General features: G+C 44.0%; 1 protein-coding gene across 1 annotated transcript; it reads left to right on the top strand.

The window, feature by feature from the left end:
- The first annotated feature begins 2,115 nt into the window (after positions 1 to 2,115).
- LOC147818468 (uncharacterized) lies at positions 2,116 to 12,328 on the top strand. Its single transcript, XM_087177021.1, has 5 exons — positions 2,116 to 2,436; positions 3,858 to 3,923; positions 7,896 to 8,075; positions 9,034 to 9,108; positions 10,899 to 12,328. The coding sequence occupies exons 1-5, from the start codon at positions 2,368 to 2,370 to the stop codon at positions 10,917 to 10,919; spliced, it is 411 nt and encodes a 136-aa protein (XP_087033147.1). The 5' UTR covers positions 2,116 to 2,367; the 3' UTR covers positions 10,920 to 12,328.
- Positions 12,329 to 16,306: the final 3,978 nt, after the last annotated feature.

The raw sequence follows: 16,306 nt of genomic DNA, 5'->3' as shown, positions 1-16,306 counted from the left end.
GTGACTTATTTACAATGTATCTTCATCATCATCACAGTGTAGAGAATCCAGCACCCTGCTTTCATTCCTCAGCCTGCATCATGAATGTTTACTCTCGCCATGGGAACAGATGCCAGTTTAGCAGTTAACGTTAGCGTAGCCTGCATATCAACAATGAACAATAAAATTGCAACAAGTCCTTTCTGAAAACAAATATAAACACCAACAGCCATACTATCAAAGACCAGGTCCTGTCACTTCATATCTTACAACTGTTAACATAGTGCATGTTACTACTTGGAAAAAACATGTAGAAGCCTACGTACTCTTACTTTGAAAAGTGGAAATGGTGTCATCAGCAGGTGATCACGTGTTTTCTGAAAGTGGCTTGTGAGTGATACAAGTCGCTTTTGGTTCAGACTGGTGGAAAGTTTTTTTCAAAACTGTGTGTGTAGAGCGTAGATTTGAGATCTACAAATGATTTTTCACTTGGTGGAGGTAAACAGTGTAAATAAGTCATTGCTGTCATTCGCAAAAATAAACCAGTTATCAGTGAAATTCTTGAAAATTCTTAGTTCACTATGTCCCTCTCCCTGGTGCAATCAGTTATTCTAAATATATTCTAGAAACTAGTAGACTACGAAACATGCACAATGTGGCATAGTTTGTTGTTGTTGTTGATAAAACTAATAGTGAATATTAAAGAAGACCACTGTCTCTGTGTGAACTGATAATAATCTGTTGAGTATTTAACATTTGCATGAGTGTAGGGGTATTAAAATAAATCGGTAAGCAATTCAGAGATGTCCTGCTATATTTAACTTTTTGTTTTAAACTTTTTTTTTTTATAAATAATTATGAGAGGTGCCCTTTTTTCATTTGGGCCCTTGCCCCCCAAAATGTCTTTGCACGTCCCTGCTTGGAACTGTTGAATTCTTCCAAGAGACAAACATTTTCTTAATTTACCAAGAAGTGGTACATTATTTCATATTATATCATATTATTTACAACACTCTGGCTTAAGATAGTCAAGAACTAAAGTGCTTTGAAATGAATGAAATGAATTTAGACTCAGTCTATCTGAAGTCTGACTGATATATCTAAGCCACAGTCAGAGTCTGTCTTTGTGAAACCGGCCCCTGGTTAAAGGGTTCAGGTTAAAATCAGGTTTAGGTCAGTGTTAGGGTAAAGGTTGGAGTTATAGTTGTTCAGTTTGTTCAGTTTCCATGAGGAAGGACATTTTGTTCAGTCATACACTTTGTATGTAGATGAATGAATGACAAAAAGTTGACTTGAAATGTATTATTTCAATAAGTGTCCTCATAAAGATAGAAGAACTAGTTTGTGTGTGTGTGTGTGTGTGTGTGTGTGTGTGTGTGTGCGTGTTTGAGAGAGAGAAAGCAGTCAAACAATGTTACTCCAAATAATTACTCTCTTCCTGCTCCCTCTCTCTCCCCCTCTTCTCCCTCCCTTTTCTTCCCCCTCTCTCTCCCTCTTCTCCCTCCCTTTTCTTCCCTCTCTCTCTTTCTCTCTTCCTCTCTCCCCTTCCCTCCACCACCCCTCCCCAGCAGTGTAATAGCTTCCACATGGTATCTCAGTTTGCCGTCCAGTCAGCTGCCTGATGCAGAAAAAGCCCAAATTTAGAAGAAATATGAAAATTGTCAAACGTTTTTTTTTTTTTATCCAGAGGAAAATATACCACCCGACACACACACACACACACACACACACACACACACACACACACACACACATACACATACACACATACTCCTCCTTTTTTCTCTATTCCTTCTTTCCTCCCCTCTTCTTTTCCTCCCTCCTCTCTTTTCGTGCCCCCCCACTCCACCTCCCTAATTTCAGCTCTTCCTCTCCAATCTCTCTCCTTGTCTTCTTTTCTTCTTTCCCTCTTTCTCTCACTCTGGTTTCTCATTTCCTCCTCTTCTCTGTCCCTCCATCTTTCCCACACAGACTCCACAGGTCACTAGTTGAGGCTTCTGGGTTCCTCTGACATCAGCCGATCGGTCATGTCTGGAGGGGGCATTCCCTGGTGTAAGGCCCTCCCCCCAGTGACCATACAAGGTAACAGAGGAATGCATGGCTTGGCAGTCCATCTGCTTCATAAGACAGACGCACACAAAGAGCAGAGGGTGCCCCACACTGATGAGCAACATTATTGACGTCTGATTTTAACTGTAAGAGTTTTAAATCTGTCAGAGAGTTTCAGAGAACTTCAGGACGATGCTCCCATCTCATGATCATCATCATCATCATCAGCAGCCAGCAGCAGCAGCAGCACTGTGATAAAAACAGCCTCATAGTGGAGAGACAAGTCAAAGAGCAGCTGATTCATTACACCCAGGAAAACTAAGAAAGCAGCCAGTGGTGATGACAACAGATGGAAACCTTGTTGGTGCAGCAGTGAAGCAGCTGACCTGCAGCAGAGCCCTCAGTAAGGTACGACCACAGAGACTCTTAAAGGAATGCAGCAGTATTTCACTGATCCTAATAGAAATCATGTATATTCTCTAATATCAGGATGGTTTCTTTTGTTTTAAATGTGTTTTACTGTTGACAGTCAGGGGTTTTTCAGATTCATTAGAAAAGTCTGCACAGCATTAACATACCAAGTCATCCTGCAGGCTGTCAGTCCAGACCAGCACTGTGAGACATGTCCAATGACAGCTAAACAATTCTTAGTGTGACTTCTGCTTCAGCCCAGGTGTACCACCAGACAATTAGATGCAGTGGCCAGTACCCACAGACACATGCATGTTAACACCTTAGTCATATGTCCATGTCAATGCTACACACCCTTTTTGAAAAAGGAAAAATGTTGTCTTTTGTTGCATTTGACTCAATGTAACATGTCAGCCCTACACGTGTCTCACATCTGACATCTGACAGTCTGACACAGACTGCAGCCAGGTTTTTATGAACCCAGTCTCACACAGCAACGTGCAGTGAACCTGTTAGACTGCTGTGGACTCACTGTGAGCTCAACCAAATGTGGAGGGTCAGAAAATCCATCAATACAAAAACTCTAAAATGCTCTGATTCACTTTGAAGAATACTCAGTGGTTCTGCAGACTGTGTGTGATGTGAGAGAGTAAATCTGGTATGGTTCTTGTGCTGTTTGTCCTGTGTGGTTGAAGGTGTGTCACTGTCACTCTGCATCACTTCACCCGTCTCAGTTACACCGACATGTCACTTTCACTTGTTCCTTGTTTCACTTGAACTGGATTCGGGATTTCTTTCTGTCTGTTTGGATATAATCTATATTCATTATCTCCCCCATCCATGCACAGGGCAGCACACACAGACCCACAAACACACTGTCATTCATAGTCATTAGGACAGTGGATCTGTGGTGGGTTGTGGGGGGGGTCATGAGATGATTAACAGGATGAGGAAGAAGAAAAAATATATTTCTGCTGCACAAAATCTTTGTGTATTTAAGTGTGTATGTTTGCATTTTTCCACTCAATAGTGTAACTGTGCTCCCTCAATGAAACAGCTGAACTGATCATAAACAGTAACTCATGCAGGCAGATTCTCAGGCAGACAGTAGTTTAGTAGTTTTCAGGTGTCACGGGTCAATAAGTTTGGTGTCTGATTTAGTTTCCAGATTCATCTCAGTTGGAGGGAAAAAAAATCTTATCCGGCTTGTGTCCTGGGGGAGGGTGGGGCAGGGTGGGGTCTGCTGCTGCCCTTAAATGGTAATAACAGAGGAACAATCTGATGTGAGACCCTCGTACAGTATGGCCGACATCAGTCGCATCTCATACAGAAGGCCAGCATCACAGACTGGGGCCAGAGCTATACCATGGACAATGTGTAGTACACACACACTCACTGAACCCATGTTGTTCCCACAGAGCTCCACCTGTGTATGTTCAAGACAAGACAGATGGAGGAGAACCAGGAGGTGTGAAGAAGACCAGGTAAGAGCAACACACACACACACACACACACACACACACACACACCTGAACTGTATTCTGACCTGAACCCTAGAACCAGGTCTGAACCTTCAAACTGATTCTGAGGTTCTGAAGACCAGAGTGTCTTCACAGTTCTCACAGAGATACAGATGCTTATGTCAACAGGACTGGGCAGATCCTGGTCCTGGTCCTGGTTTGTTCTACAGTGCATGTTTGTAGACAGCCTCTGTTCTGTAGGTTCTGGTCCCTGTCTCATCGTCTCTGCAGCAGCTGATGGTTCATGTGGCTGCAGCTTCTATTTTCTCTTCATGGTTTTAATGCTAATGTATCAAAGTGTCAGAGTGAGGTCCCCATTCCCAAAGTCCAGCTCATAGCCCCCCTGGCAGCTGGGAGCTGCTGTCCCGCTGATGACTGGGACAGACATGAGAAAGTGTCCAGAGGGAGGAGAGGAGGAAATGCTGTATTTATTTACCCAGCAGTCAAAAGTCTTCAGGGCACTGGGTTAGGAGGACTTTCACATAACCCCCTACACACACACACTCATACCAGTCCCCCCCTGGGACCAAGAGACCATGATTACCAAGGTCAATTTCACATGGGAGAATGAGGGAGAGGGGGAAAGGGGGGAGAAAGAGGAGGCAAGGCGTTCCTCATGGAAGACCTCAGGGTCTTCTCTGGTTTCTTCTGGACTGGACTTCTACACTCAACACAACCAACAGCAGCCACAGGTCCAGCAGGTCCAGCACCCTGTCGACCCCTTTCAGCACCCTCAGACCCTCATAAAACCCCCACCCAGTGGTCCAGTCTCTGTGGCTTGTGACGCCTCAGAACAGGTTGTGGTTTCAGTGCAGTTACTGTAAACTTCTCAGACATATGAGTAAATATTTTTTCTTCATTCCCTTGTGACTCCTGAGGGGCCCAACCTCCACCATGGGAGCCCTTACCTATAAGGTAAGGTAAACTCATAGGTTCCCGTGGCCCCCTGGCTCCTTGGTTCCCACCAGGAAGCCTCCCTAAGTCCCTCACTGCACCCTGAATTCTTTCGGACCCCCCTCCTCACACCAGCACCGGCTCCCGTAGCTGCTCTGATCCAGCTCCAGTGTTTGACTCACTGCTGCAGCGCATTGCCATTTTTGGTAACTGATTTTAAGACCCACTTTTACAGTGACTTTTATGTGCGCGCCTCAGTCTGTTTCTGTTTAGACCTGGTTCTTGACGTGGACTCGACTTTGACACTCTCATGTCTTAAATCACTGCACCAGTTAATCTGACTGGACTTAAGTGTTTGAGTTTGTCTTGCAGCTTTTCACTAAATTAGATTCTACATTATACAGGCATCACTCCTCTGTGTGTTTATGTGTGTGTGTGTGTGTGTGTGTGTGTGTGTGTGTGTGTGTGAGAGAGTACTAGAGAGACATTTAGTGTGACAGACAGATGGGGTAAAATGGAGAGAGGGCTTCCTGTGTGTGATTTACAGAGCCAAGGGGAAAGAGAAAGACGACCATATTAGGCAATGTTTGGCTCAACAGGAGAGATGGCTCTGACTGTTATCACAGCCTGTCTAAACACACACTCACACACACTCACACACACTCACACGCACACACGTTCCCACTCAGGCCTGGTGGAGTGTAGACGGACTGTGACTGTGACACAGCTACCATCACTGAGTTCCTGATCTGATTTAAATCAGCTTCACGTCTTTGAATTTCTCTACTTCATTTTAAAACAGGGGGTTATCATAGAGTCAGTCAGGTAGTGTGTGTGCTGACTATATACAGTGTCAAACAGCGGTACACTGCTCTTATGCAGAGATGAATCAGAGATGTTACAACATGCCTCAGTGGGTCTGATGTTCCTACAGTAATCCCATAAGTAATAAATTAATAATACCATAATGCATGCAATGTAAGATGGAGGCCATCTTGGACAATACCAACCATCCTCTCCACAACATTCTGGCAGGACAGAGAAGCAGCTAGAGCTGCAGCAAACATCTCATCTCACTGCGCTGCAGAACAGAGAGGTTCAGGAATAAAGTATCTATCTATCTATCTATCTATCTATCTATCTATCTATCTATCTATCTATCTATCTATCTATCTATCTATCTATCTATCTATCTATCTATCTATCTATCTATCTATCTGATGCAACACAAACTATATTGACTGTACACACATGTATATTAGAGCTACACACACAGAAACACAACCTTCTGTCTTCTCTTCAGTCCACCTGAGACAGTCTCCTTACGATGTGTCCACACAGCCAGGTTTTAGATGCTGATGAAGCAGCATGGAGCAAATGTCTCATTCAGTCATGTTGTCTCAGGTTTTAGGTTCAGGGTGGAACAGTGTGGAAACATGTAAAATGTGAAACCCCACCGAGGTTTGGTGGAGCCTCTGTTGAATCTACAGCTCAGTCACAGAGATGCTGCTGTGAAGAAACAGTGGCTGCTTCTTTAAAAATAAACCTTAACATTTTGATATTTGAATCAAAACAGAACAAACATTGAAGTCATTTGATAAGAAATAGTCAGACAATATGACAACAATCCATTATGAAGGGGTGCGTGTGTGCGTGTGTGTGCGCGCGTGTGTGTGTGTGTGTGTGTGAGGCCAGGCTGCTGTCTGCTCTCACACACACTGTACACCACCCAGTGTCAGGAGCTTGTGTAGTTTGGGTGAATACACACAGACACATTCATAGAAACTGAGAGTTAATGTTAATGTTTAATAAGTATTTTGGTGATGACATCATCAGTCAGTGTTAGCTCTATCCAGTTATTATTATTAATATTATCATTATTTTCCGCTCACTGTAAAGTGTGTCTTGTTGCTGGTCCTGGTTCCTGCACCACAGTAAAAACATCAGTCCTGTTTCTGTTTGACCTCAGCAAACTTTAGATTCTTTTTCATTATCGGAGGAGTTTTTATTTGAAATGTGACCAGCAGCTGTCACATATTTCAGGCCTGCTACAGCAGCTGCTCTGAGATGACAGACTTTGTCTCTGGCGACCAGCAGACAGAGATTCATTTGGTGGAAGTTTTAAGGACATTTGAGCGGTGAGCAGCTCTACAGGCTCATTTTTGACCAGTGTGTAACTGTGTGTGTGTCCACGGTCAGGCTGCAGAACTCCACTATGAAAACCACAACACACACACACACACATACACACACACACACAGTAATGGTGGGAGAAGGCAGATTCATTTGTTGCTTTAGTTTTCATGAGGGCAACACTTCCTTCGAGTCTTGACCTGTGGCTTTCTCTCTCTCTCTCTCTCTCTCTCTCTCTCTCTCTCTCTCACTCTCTCATACACACAGAGAGAGAGAGAGAGAGAGAGAGAGAGAGAGAGAGAGAGAGAGAAAGAGTCTTTCTTCTTAATATGGACTTGTTGAGCCCAGAGCAGAGGGAGAAGGACTGAGTAAGATAAAGGCATCCTCTCCCCCTGCTGCCTTTTAAGAGAGTCTCTCCTCACTGTGACTAGAAAAGGGAATGTATGTAACCAGCTGGAAGGAGGTGGAGGGGTGTGTGTAAGAGTGTGTGAGAGTGTGTGAGTGTGTGTGTGGGTGTGTGTGGGGGGTGTGTGTGTGTATGACAGACTATCAGTGAGAGCGATCACAGACTGGAAGAGGGAATGTTTATCCAAAGCAGTGATCCCATTTTCCATGATCCCCAGATGAGGGCCGGCTCAGGCCTTACATGGGCAGACTGGGAGTTTCCAGCCGAGCGGAGTCAGAGCATTCCTGGAAAACACCCGCTCCTCTCCCTGCCTCTGTCTTTATATGTCTCTCTCTCTCTGTCTCCTCTCTCTCTTGGATGAATGAGTGATAGAGAAGGATAAACTGTGTGAGTGTTAGTGCTGCTGCTCAGAGCACATCAATGTTAACGAGTCCTTGTAATTATACAGTTCATTTCAAAAAGTGGATAAAACATCAACTCTGTTCTCCGTGTTCTTTCATCAGGTTGCTGCTGTTGAGGAGAGGAAAGATGGAGACCAGAAGTCTGCACTCAGGGTAAAGACTCTACACCAGGGCTGGACTTGGACAAAAAAAATCGGCCCTGGCAATTTTGGCCCAGACCAGCCCCCTCTCGATCGGTTGAACACCACCCACCACACCTCCTTTGCAGTTCCCTTAAATACAGTATGTGTACTGTACTACAGCTGTGTTTTTTTGTGCCATGGACAAGTGCACCAGTGCAAGTGTACCAGTATACTCACTTGCTGTTGACTACACTCTCCTCCTGCTCCCTGTGCTCCTCGGCTTCCCTGTCACACTCCTGCATCTCCTCCTGCTGCTCTGTCTGCTCTCCTCCTTCCATCTGTTGCTGCACGATGGCCCTGAAAGACTCCGCAGAAGTTGATGTTGCTGTGGCCCCTGAAGCAAACGTGGGATTTTGGCACACTTGGCGGCCCCTGCCTGTAAATTCTTCACACTCGCAACTTCTCCGCACCTCCCTTTTCCATTTTTGATGTTGCTGTCTGTCCATTTTGAAAGTCTCCCTTCTTCGTCCACAGGTCTGTCGCTCTGACACAGAGAGGACAGAGAGGGAGGGGTGGGGCTGGTGCAGGAGGAGATTGTTTAAAATAAATATTAAAAATTCAAATCATATTGAAATGCCCGGTATGCCAGATTACCAGTCCAGCCCTGCTTTACACACATCTTAACATCAATATGTGCACATCTGACATGAAGCCAGCAAACAGAGGCCTGCTATCCTCCACAACAACATTTCATCTGCTGAGATCACTCAGATCACAGGAAGCTCAGTGTTTGAAGTCCTGAGCTCCAGCTGCTTCACACAGTCTTACAATAATCCTGGGTGACATACCTGCAGGTTCAACAGTAAATAAACACACAGTGACAAACCAGCATCACATGTTGATCCACCAGGGATGAACAGCTTCTTCAGAGGGGTTCACATCATGAGGTCCTAGTCTATGATGGTGGTGGAGGGTCCTGTCTAACACATTTTATTCATACTTCACTGAATTTATTATGTTTCTACACTCATCTGTAAACGTTGATATATCTGTGGCCTATGATGTGAGTTATTATTATTATTAGCATCAGGCTGAAAAGCTGTGTTGTTTTGTTTCAGGACTGTTTCACCTCTGACCTTACCCAGGATGATGTCACAGAGTCCTGGAGTCCTCCTGCACTTCACTGCAGCCAGGTGAGAAATGAAACCACTGCAGGTCAGAAAAGACAGGATTTACATGGGGGGGTTAGAGCTACTCTTTAAAATAATCCCTCAAACTTTTATCCAGAACCCTCACAATAAAATAATACAGTCCACCTGAGACATGAAGGGTTAGAGCTGGGTCTAAGTGGACATCCAACAGCAGCAGGATGATGGGCTGAAGCCAGAGCACACAGCACAAACAGTAGGAGTACATCACCATGGACACACATGTCATGTGTATGTGTGGATTCAGTGTTGATCTTGCACGTGCTCATCCTGTTGCTGAACCTGAATCAAACAGGTCATAATGATGACGATGAGCTCTATGATATCATTATTGGAGTTAAAGTACTGGAGTACTTGATTATAAAAATATCAATAGTCAACACATTGTTGTATATATCCACATTTACAGAACCTACAGACTGAAAAAAACCTACTGACTGACTGAGTGACTGACTGACTGACTGACTGACTGTAGAACCTGTAGAATAAACAGCTTTTAGAATATGATACAAAGACTGTAGACATGGACATAAAAACATAATTGAATCTCTTTCTTTATTTCTAAAGCTTCAACACAGACTTCAGATCAGATCAGGTCTCTGGTGAATAATCTTCTGCCTCATCTTTATCTAACGTCGCCATGGTTAAGACCCTGACAGGTTCAAACATGACTGACAGTGGAGGAGTTGACTGTGATTGGTTCTTCTCCTGTGATGAACACTGTGTATGAGATATCACATTTTCAAAATAAAATAAAATAAACTTCTGACTAAAAGCTCTGCTTCAAAGTAAGAGTACTTCATAGAAATATATAAGAACAATATTGGTCTTAAAGTGTAGTGGAGTCAGAAGTTTGTAAAAAAAAAAAAAAGACACTCAAGTAAAGCACAGATACTAAAAATAGACTTAAGTACAGAACTCAAGTAAATGTACTTTGTTACTGTCCATGGCCCTGAGCCTCAGTGAGTCTTATTTTACAAGTGTAACCATTAGATGTGTTCTGTTAGAAAGGATGTATCAGAGAATCTGTCCATGAACCAGCTCACGCAGCACCAGTGTGTGTGCGCTGTCAGTTGTAAAGTGCGCTGACCGTTAAGGTAGAAAGGTGTTATAAGACGTCTCCTATAGCCTCTGCCAGGATGGATCTGTGTGTGTGTGTGTGTGTGTGTGTGTGCGTGTGTGTGTGTGTGTGTGTGTGTGTGTGTGTGTGTGTGTGTCCTCTGACACAGCAGGGAGCAGGTAAAGGATGTTCCTGTCTGATGTTGTTTGTTCTCTAACAAACTCTTTGCATTTATAAAATTGACATTGGAGATAAAATCAACATTCATGTTCCATGGTGTCAGTGTTAAAAGGTTGTCAAGCTCACAAACACACAGCTCTCTCCTGTGTCATCTATCTAGTCAGACAGTTCTGGTTTGGAGACACCTGTCCCTAAACCGTCTCTCACCACATCACAGTGGAGCTGAATGGAGTTTAGTTTGTGCAGTTTGTTCTCCACAACCAGAACTGTGAGCTGTTTTCTATTGAAGAATTAGCTCTTTTCATTCCTGACTCATCTGTGTGTCCTCTGCTCATACCTTCACAGTTAAAGCAAACCAGCTTCAATTGTTGGTACAAACAAAAAGACAACAGCAGAGAGCCAGTGGTGATAAAGGGCATGCAAAGTATGTTTATCTGTGTGTGTGTGTGTGTGTGTGTGTGCGTGCGTGTGTGTGTGTGTGTGTGGCCTACGTGCTGGGTATCTCTTTTAACAAAGTGTATGTGTTGTGTTTCAGATGTCAGAGATGAGAATGTAGTCGAGAGGTGAGTATCACACACATACACACACACACACACACACACACACACACACACACACACACACAAGCATGCCTTTTAAAAGCTTCTTTTGTGAGTGTGTGCGTGTGAAATGTGAGACGGAGCAGCAGCAGGACAGGAAGTTGGTATTATGTGGGTCTACTGGGGGTTAAAGCCATTTCCTGTTTACTCCACCCCAACAAAAATGTTTGTGTTACTTCCACAGCCAAGCCCCCCCCCCCACCCCCCGCCCACACACATAACAGCTAGCAGCAGAGCTTCTCTGAAGTTAATAAAGCTTGATTTGAAATATTAAAGTATTGTCATAAAATGCTGTAATGAGAAGACACCAGTCTCCCCTCAGCTGTCCAACCCACCAACCACCTGCTCTTCCCTGCGGCCCACGGTGCAGTGCTGCATCTCTGGTCAGTTGGTAGTCTGAGATGAAGCACTGTAGCTCGGGACGGAGGACAGAAATACCAATCTGAGCATCCAGGAGCAGGTCTACCAGGATCTGGTTCACTTCAGTCAGTGAGAAGTACATGAAACAAAGGGTGATGGGACAGGAGGACACTCAGAGACACCCTGAGGAGATATCCTGAGGAGAGTCTGTTCCAACTTTGTCTCACAACAACTAACATCAAGGAAAAGAGAGAAAGCTGTAGAATCATAGATAATAGAGGACACATTTGAAAGAAATTCATACTTTAGCTTGATACTGTTTAAAATATGAGAATTAACAAATGACTATCAAATGAAACAGTAGCCATGTAGGTGCCACGTTGTAGGCTCGACCAACATCACACTGCTCGGCTGTGTAGCTCATTAATTCGTTAGGGAGATGTCTCAACCCTGCAACCCAAAAGTTGTTCGTATTGATGGTTTCTAAATGACCTGTGAAGCATTAGTAAGTGATTTATTCACTATAAAAGAGACATGAATTACAGCTTATAGACACGCTGGACCACTGCAGGTGAGGAATGATGATGATGATGATGTTGATGATGATGACGATGATAATGATGATGATGATGATGATGATGGATTACATCAGAAGAGGAAGAGTTCACTGACCTCTTGGTTTTCTCCTCCTCTCTCCTGGGGTCCAGTTTTCCCAGGAATCCCTTGACCTATCAGAAAGGGGGATTCCTGGAAATACTGTTCTTGGGGGCGGGGCTTATCAGCAATGTATCCATGTACAGTGTTTTCCTCCATGATCATGTGATCACGTGGAGTGCGAGTAATAGAAAATAAAACATGCTTCAGGTTTGTACTGGATGAGTTTTGACTGGATTTATGTTCAGACTGACATGTCATACTCCAGTGTGACCAGCCTGATGTCATGTGATGATGTCATATATAATTCCTGCTCATTGTTTCATTTAAATAAAGTTGCAAAACAAAGATATATTTGAATATTGTCATTTACTGTGTATACATACTACAGTTCATAGGGCTGTAGAAAAATGTCATGTCAAAATCATATTTTTTTTTTGTTACAGCTTTTCTGTGATACTTCACCTTCCTGTAGTTAGTGTATCACAGTAAAAGTACTTCCTGTAGTTACAGTATCACAGTAAAAGTACTTCCTGTAGTTAGTATCACAGTAAAAGTACTTCCTGTAGTTAATGTATCACAGTAAAAGTATAGTTACAGTCTCACTGTTAAAGTACTTCATTGTGCAGTGAACGGTTTCCTGTGACTGATCTCTGATCAGATCATTGATCCTGAGTCATGTTGCTGTTGTAGCTGCTCCAGGTGGAGCAGCTTTAACTACATCATATACTGCACACTTAGGTAGTTTAGTCCGCTGGTTCCCGACCTAGGGGTCGGGCCCCTCCAAAGGGTCACCAGGTAAATCTGAGGGGTCGTCAGATGATTCATGTTTTTTGTGAAATACTGGATGAATTTACTTTTTTCGTTCTTTCTATATCAAACAGTGAAAGGAAAACATGAGAAGTTTAAAGGGGATATATCTCTTTGGTAGAGCTACCAACTCAGAGACGTCTGAAACATGACAAGGAAACACAACTAGATCTGTACAACAGCTCACAGTCAAAAACATCAAAGATTCATGTTTAATAATGTGTTTTATTTGATAAATGTATTATGTGTTATTATTCTTAAAAGATTACTTAGTAACCATAGCTCCCCAAAAGTAAAGCCCCCTCCATGTTAGCTGATAGGACATAGGCCAAACAAGAAATCATTTTAATGATAACTTTGGTTAGAATTAGTTATTTGATGCTATAAAGCTGGAATGTGACATCATGATTGACAGCTGTGACTGACTCATGATTGGGTCGAGCAGATGTATGGGCAGCACTCCCTGATCACTACTGCGCAGACTTACTCCAGATGAGTCACCAGAGCAAGATGGCGGCACTTGTATCTGGGATATTTTGGCTTCATTGTTCAGAGGGAGGAAGTGGAGATGCCTCGTCCATCTTCTTATACAGACATGACTGATAGCAGTAAACCTGTGTGATAGCATGGCGGCCAGCCGTAGTTCCAAATACTCGCTGCCTTGATAATCCAACTGACACAAATGCAAATAATTGACTGTTGAAATTACTTGAAATGCCCATCACCATTAATAGTGTAGTAAATTAGATAAGGTTAGCTAACTTTACCTGAAGCTCCATGCTTACCTGTTCAAAAGAAAATTTGCCAACTCGGCGTCTGTCTGAAAGTCCTTCTGGGCTCTCAGCTGTTTCCATCTTTCCAATGCAGCTCCAATATTTTCCCGTGTTTTACTCTGTCCCTGGTCATTCAGCTTTTACAGTGGATGGCGAGGATTTATAGGTTGGGTGAAATCTAAAGTTACATCTGTCGAACCAGTTTTTTTGCTTGTTTCCATTCGATCACACAGGACTAACCCCTACTGATAACTCCATAATGGAAATTTACAGGGAGAATACTGGCTGTAGCATTGTGGTTGGAGGAGTCAGTATGTCATCTCATAAATGACATACCGTTCCTTTAAAGAAATCTCGACTGGGGTATCAAAAACCCAGAGACTTCAGAAGGAGGGAACACGAAAATATCTGGGTTTTAGAGCTCTTTCCTGTAGCACTCTATTGGAGTGAACTCATTTGGTGAAGGCTTGAACGTAAAGGATGTTCAAGTACAAGTAAAAGTCCTGCACTCCAGCCTGGAGTTACAGGCTCTGACTGACTGAACCTTAGAAGAAGGGGGACAACCTGACAAACAGTGGAGAAGGGAACATGTATCTTGACACATGAAGATCATGCAGATCCACGCCACCCATGTTTTGGTTATATGTAAGGAAACACAGAGGTTGTGGCACTTTGACAAATGCTTTTTTCTCTTTGCTCCACCTGGATGCTTGACCCTCTGAATATCTTTCTACAGCATTGGTTGCCATGGTTACAACACTGTTACCCTTCCATCGCACCGGTAACTTCTCCCCCTCTGTAAGGACCTCCGTGCTTCCATGAGGCATTTTTTCAAAGTCCTTCACACCTGTGAAAGGGATGTCATGCAGACGGCACTGTCTCAGTGTGCCAAGGGACCCATAACCTCGTTTGGTCATTTCATCAATGAGGCTAAGTGAGGTGAAAAGGTTATCATGCACAAATGTGCATCCTGGAGGGACTTCTGCTTGTTCAGCCAGACCAAGGACCACACTTGGGCCCTGTCCTAAGCCAGTTTCAGGCAGATGTGTGTGGACTCCACAATAGGGCTCCATGTGAAGCATGGACCCTGTGGGTGAAGCAAGGCTCCACAACTTGTATCCAAACCGGACTGGTTTGCCCCTGATGAACTGCTTGCAGCCATGCCTGCCATAATAGCGTATCATGCTTTCATTAATTGACAGCTGTTTTGTGTGTGGCATCATCTTGTAGGTGCTATTCAGTGAACTGAAGATGGGCCGCACTTTGTAGAAAGGGTCGTCTGTGGCCTTTGAGTTATCCACCACATGAATTGAGGCCATTATCTCGTCAAAGCGGTTCCTTCTTATTGCATTTGAGATGGCTTCATTGTAGACATCAGGGTCATATGACCAATACATGTGCCTCCGTGGTACTGAACTGTAGCCAGATGCGAGCAGAACCCCATAAAAACTCAGCAACTCATCCACGCTCAGATCAAGTGCCTTCCCTTTGGTTTGCATTGAGTAGAGGTTTGACATCTCAACAGTGAGCTCCCTCAGAGTAGGAGGATACATCAAAAGGAACAAATCAACAGGGTCAGGTTTAGTTTGTTTTATGCAATCTGCTGCAGTTGGACCTTAGGTCACAAAATCTGGTATATCGGATGTGGCTGGGCGTCGTGATCTTTTAAAAATCCTGTCCCTATTTTGCTTATTTTGAAGCGTTTTTTTCTGTTTTTTTTTTGGCGTTTCATTTTCTTCAGGACATCTCCTTTTTTTTAGTTGTGGGGTTTCATTTTCCTCAGGGCATCGTCTTTTTCTGGTTTGTGTTCTGGGTTTCTGGCTGGACACTGTGGGAGATTCACCAACTAGTGGCAATGGGTTTTCTTCAACACCAAATGCTGGCGGAGTGAGAGATGAGGGAGTGGGGGAGTTGGGGGGGCAGGGAGGGTCTGGGGGTAGTTCTGGACTTATCAGGTCAAAATCCTTCTCATCCTCCAGATAGGTCACCTCTGCTTCACCACCGCTGATCTTGTAAGAACCATGAGATGCCATGAAATTCTCAGCAGCGAGGCGGGGATAAGAGAAGAAGTTCAGAGTGTGTGAGCTCCAACATGAAACCACACAGTTATGACATGTGGACACAAGGTGGTGCAGCTGTAGCGTGTAGCTGCTCAGAGGCAAGGGAACACACAGAGCTTCACACAGTCACACATGAACACTGTGTGTTTACAAGGTGTTGCCTCTTATCAAGTTGCTGATTGTGTCCCATTGTTGTACACACACACACACACACACACACACACACACACACACACACACACACTCGCACCCTATGCTGTGCTCTGGTTTGTACTGTGGTGCTCACTGGTCCTGGGACATGTGGACATACTGATGTTGAAGACTCGGCCTCTCTATGGACCTGTACACACGAAGCTGATGAATTTAAAACAGATGTGTCAGTCAAACGCTGAAACACAGAGGAGGCGAATCGTGCATGGAGCTGAGTGACAAGCTCTACACTATCGATGGAGAAATGCTCATGTCGAAAGGGAGAGGCCATTACATAAGAGTGAGAAACAAGATGAGGCAGGCAGCAGGGCTCCACCCACACACAGGTACAGTCAATCCTCTCTCTCTCTCTCACTCACACACACACACACACACACACACACACACACACACACACACACTGAACTGAATCATGTCCATCTATAGACAGTCTGTGTGACTGTGGACTGATGAAGATCTGAACTCAGAGACTCTTTC

The sequence above is a fragment of the Seriola lalandi genome, unplaced genomic scaffold, assembly GCF_002814215.2.
Source record: "Seriola lalandi dorsalis isolate HSWRI2012SDOR001 ecotype SW California unplaced genomic scaffold, Sedor1 jcf7180002054578, whole genome shotgun sequence".
Classification (NCBI taxonomy): domain Eukaryota; kingdom Metazoa; phylum Chordata; class Actinopteri; order Carangiformes; family Carangidae; genus Seriola; species Seriola lalandi.
The sequence above is the reverse complement of the archived record's forward strand: the minus strand, read 5'-3'. Positions and strand labels throughout refer to the sequence as shown.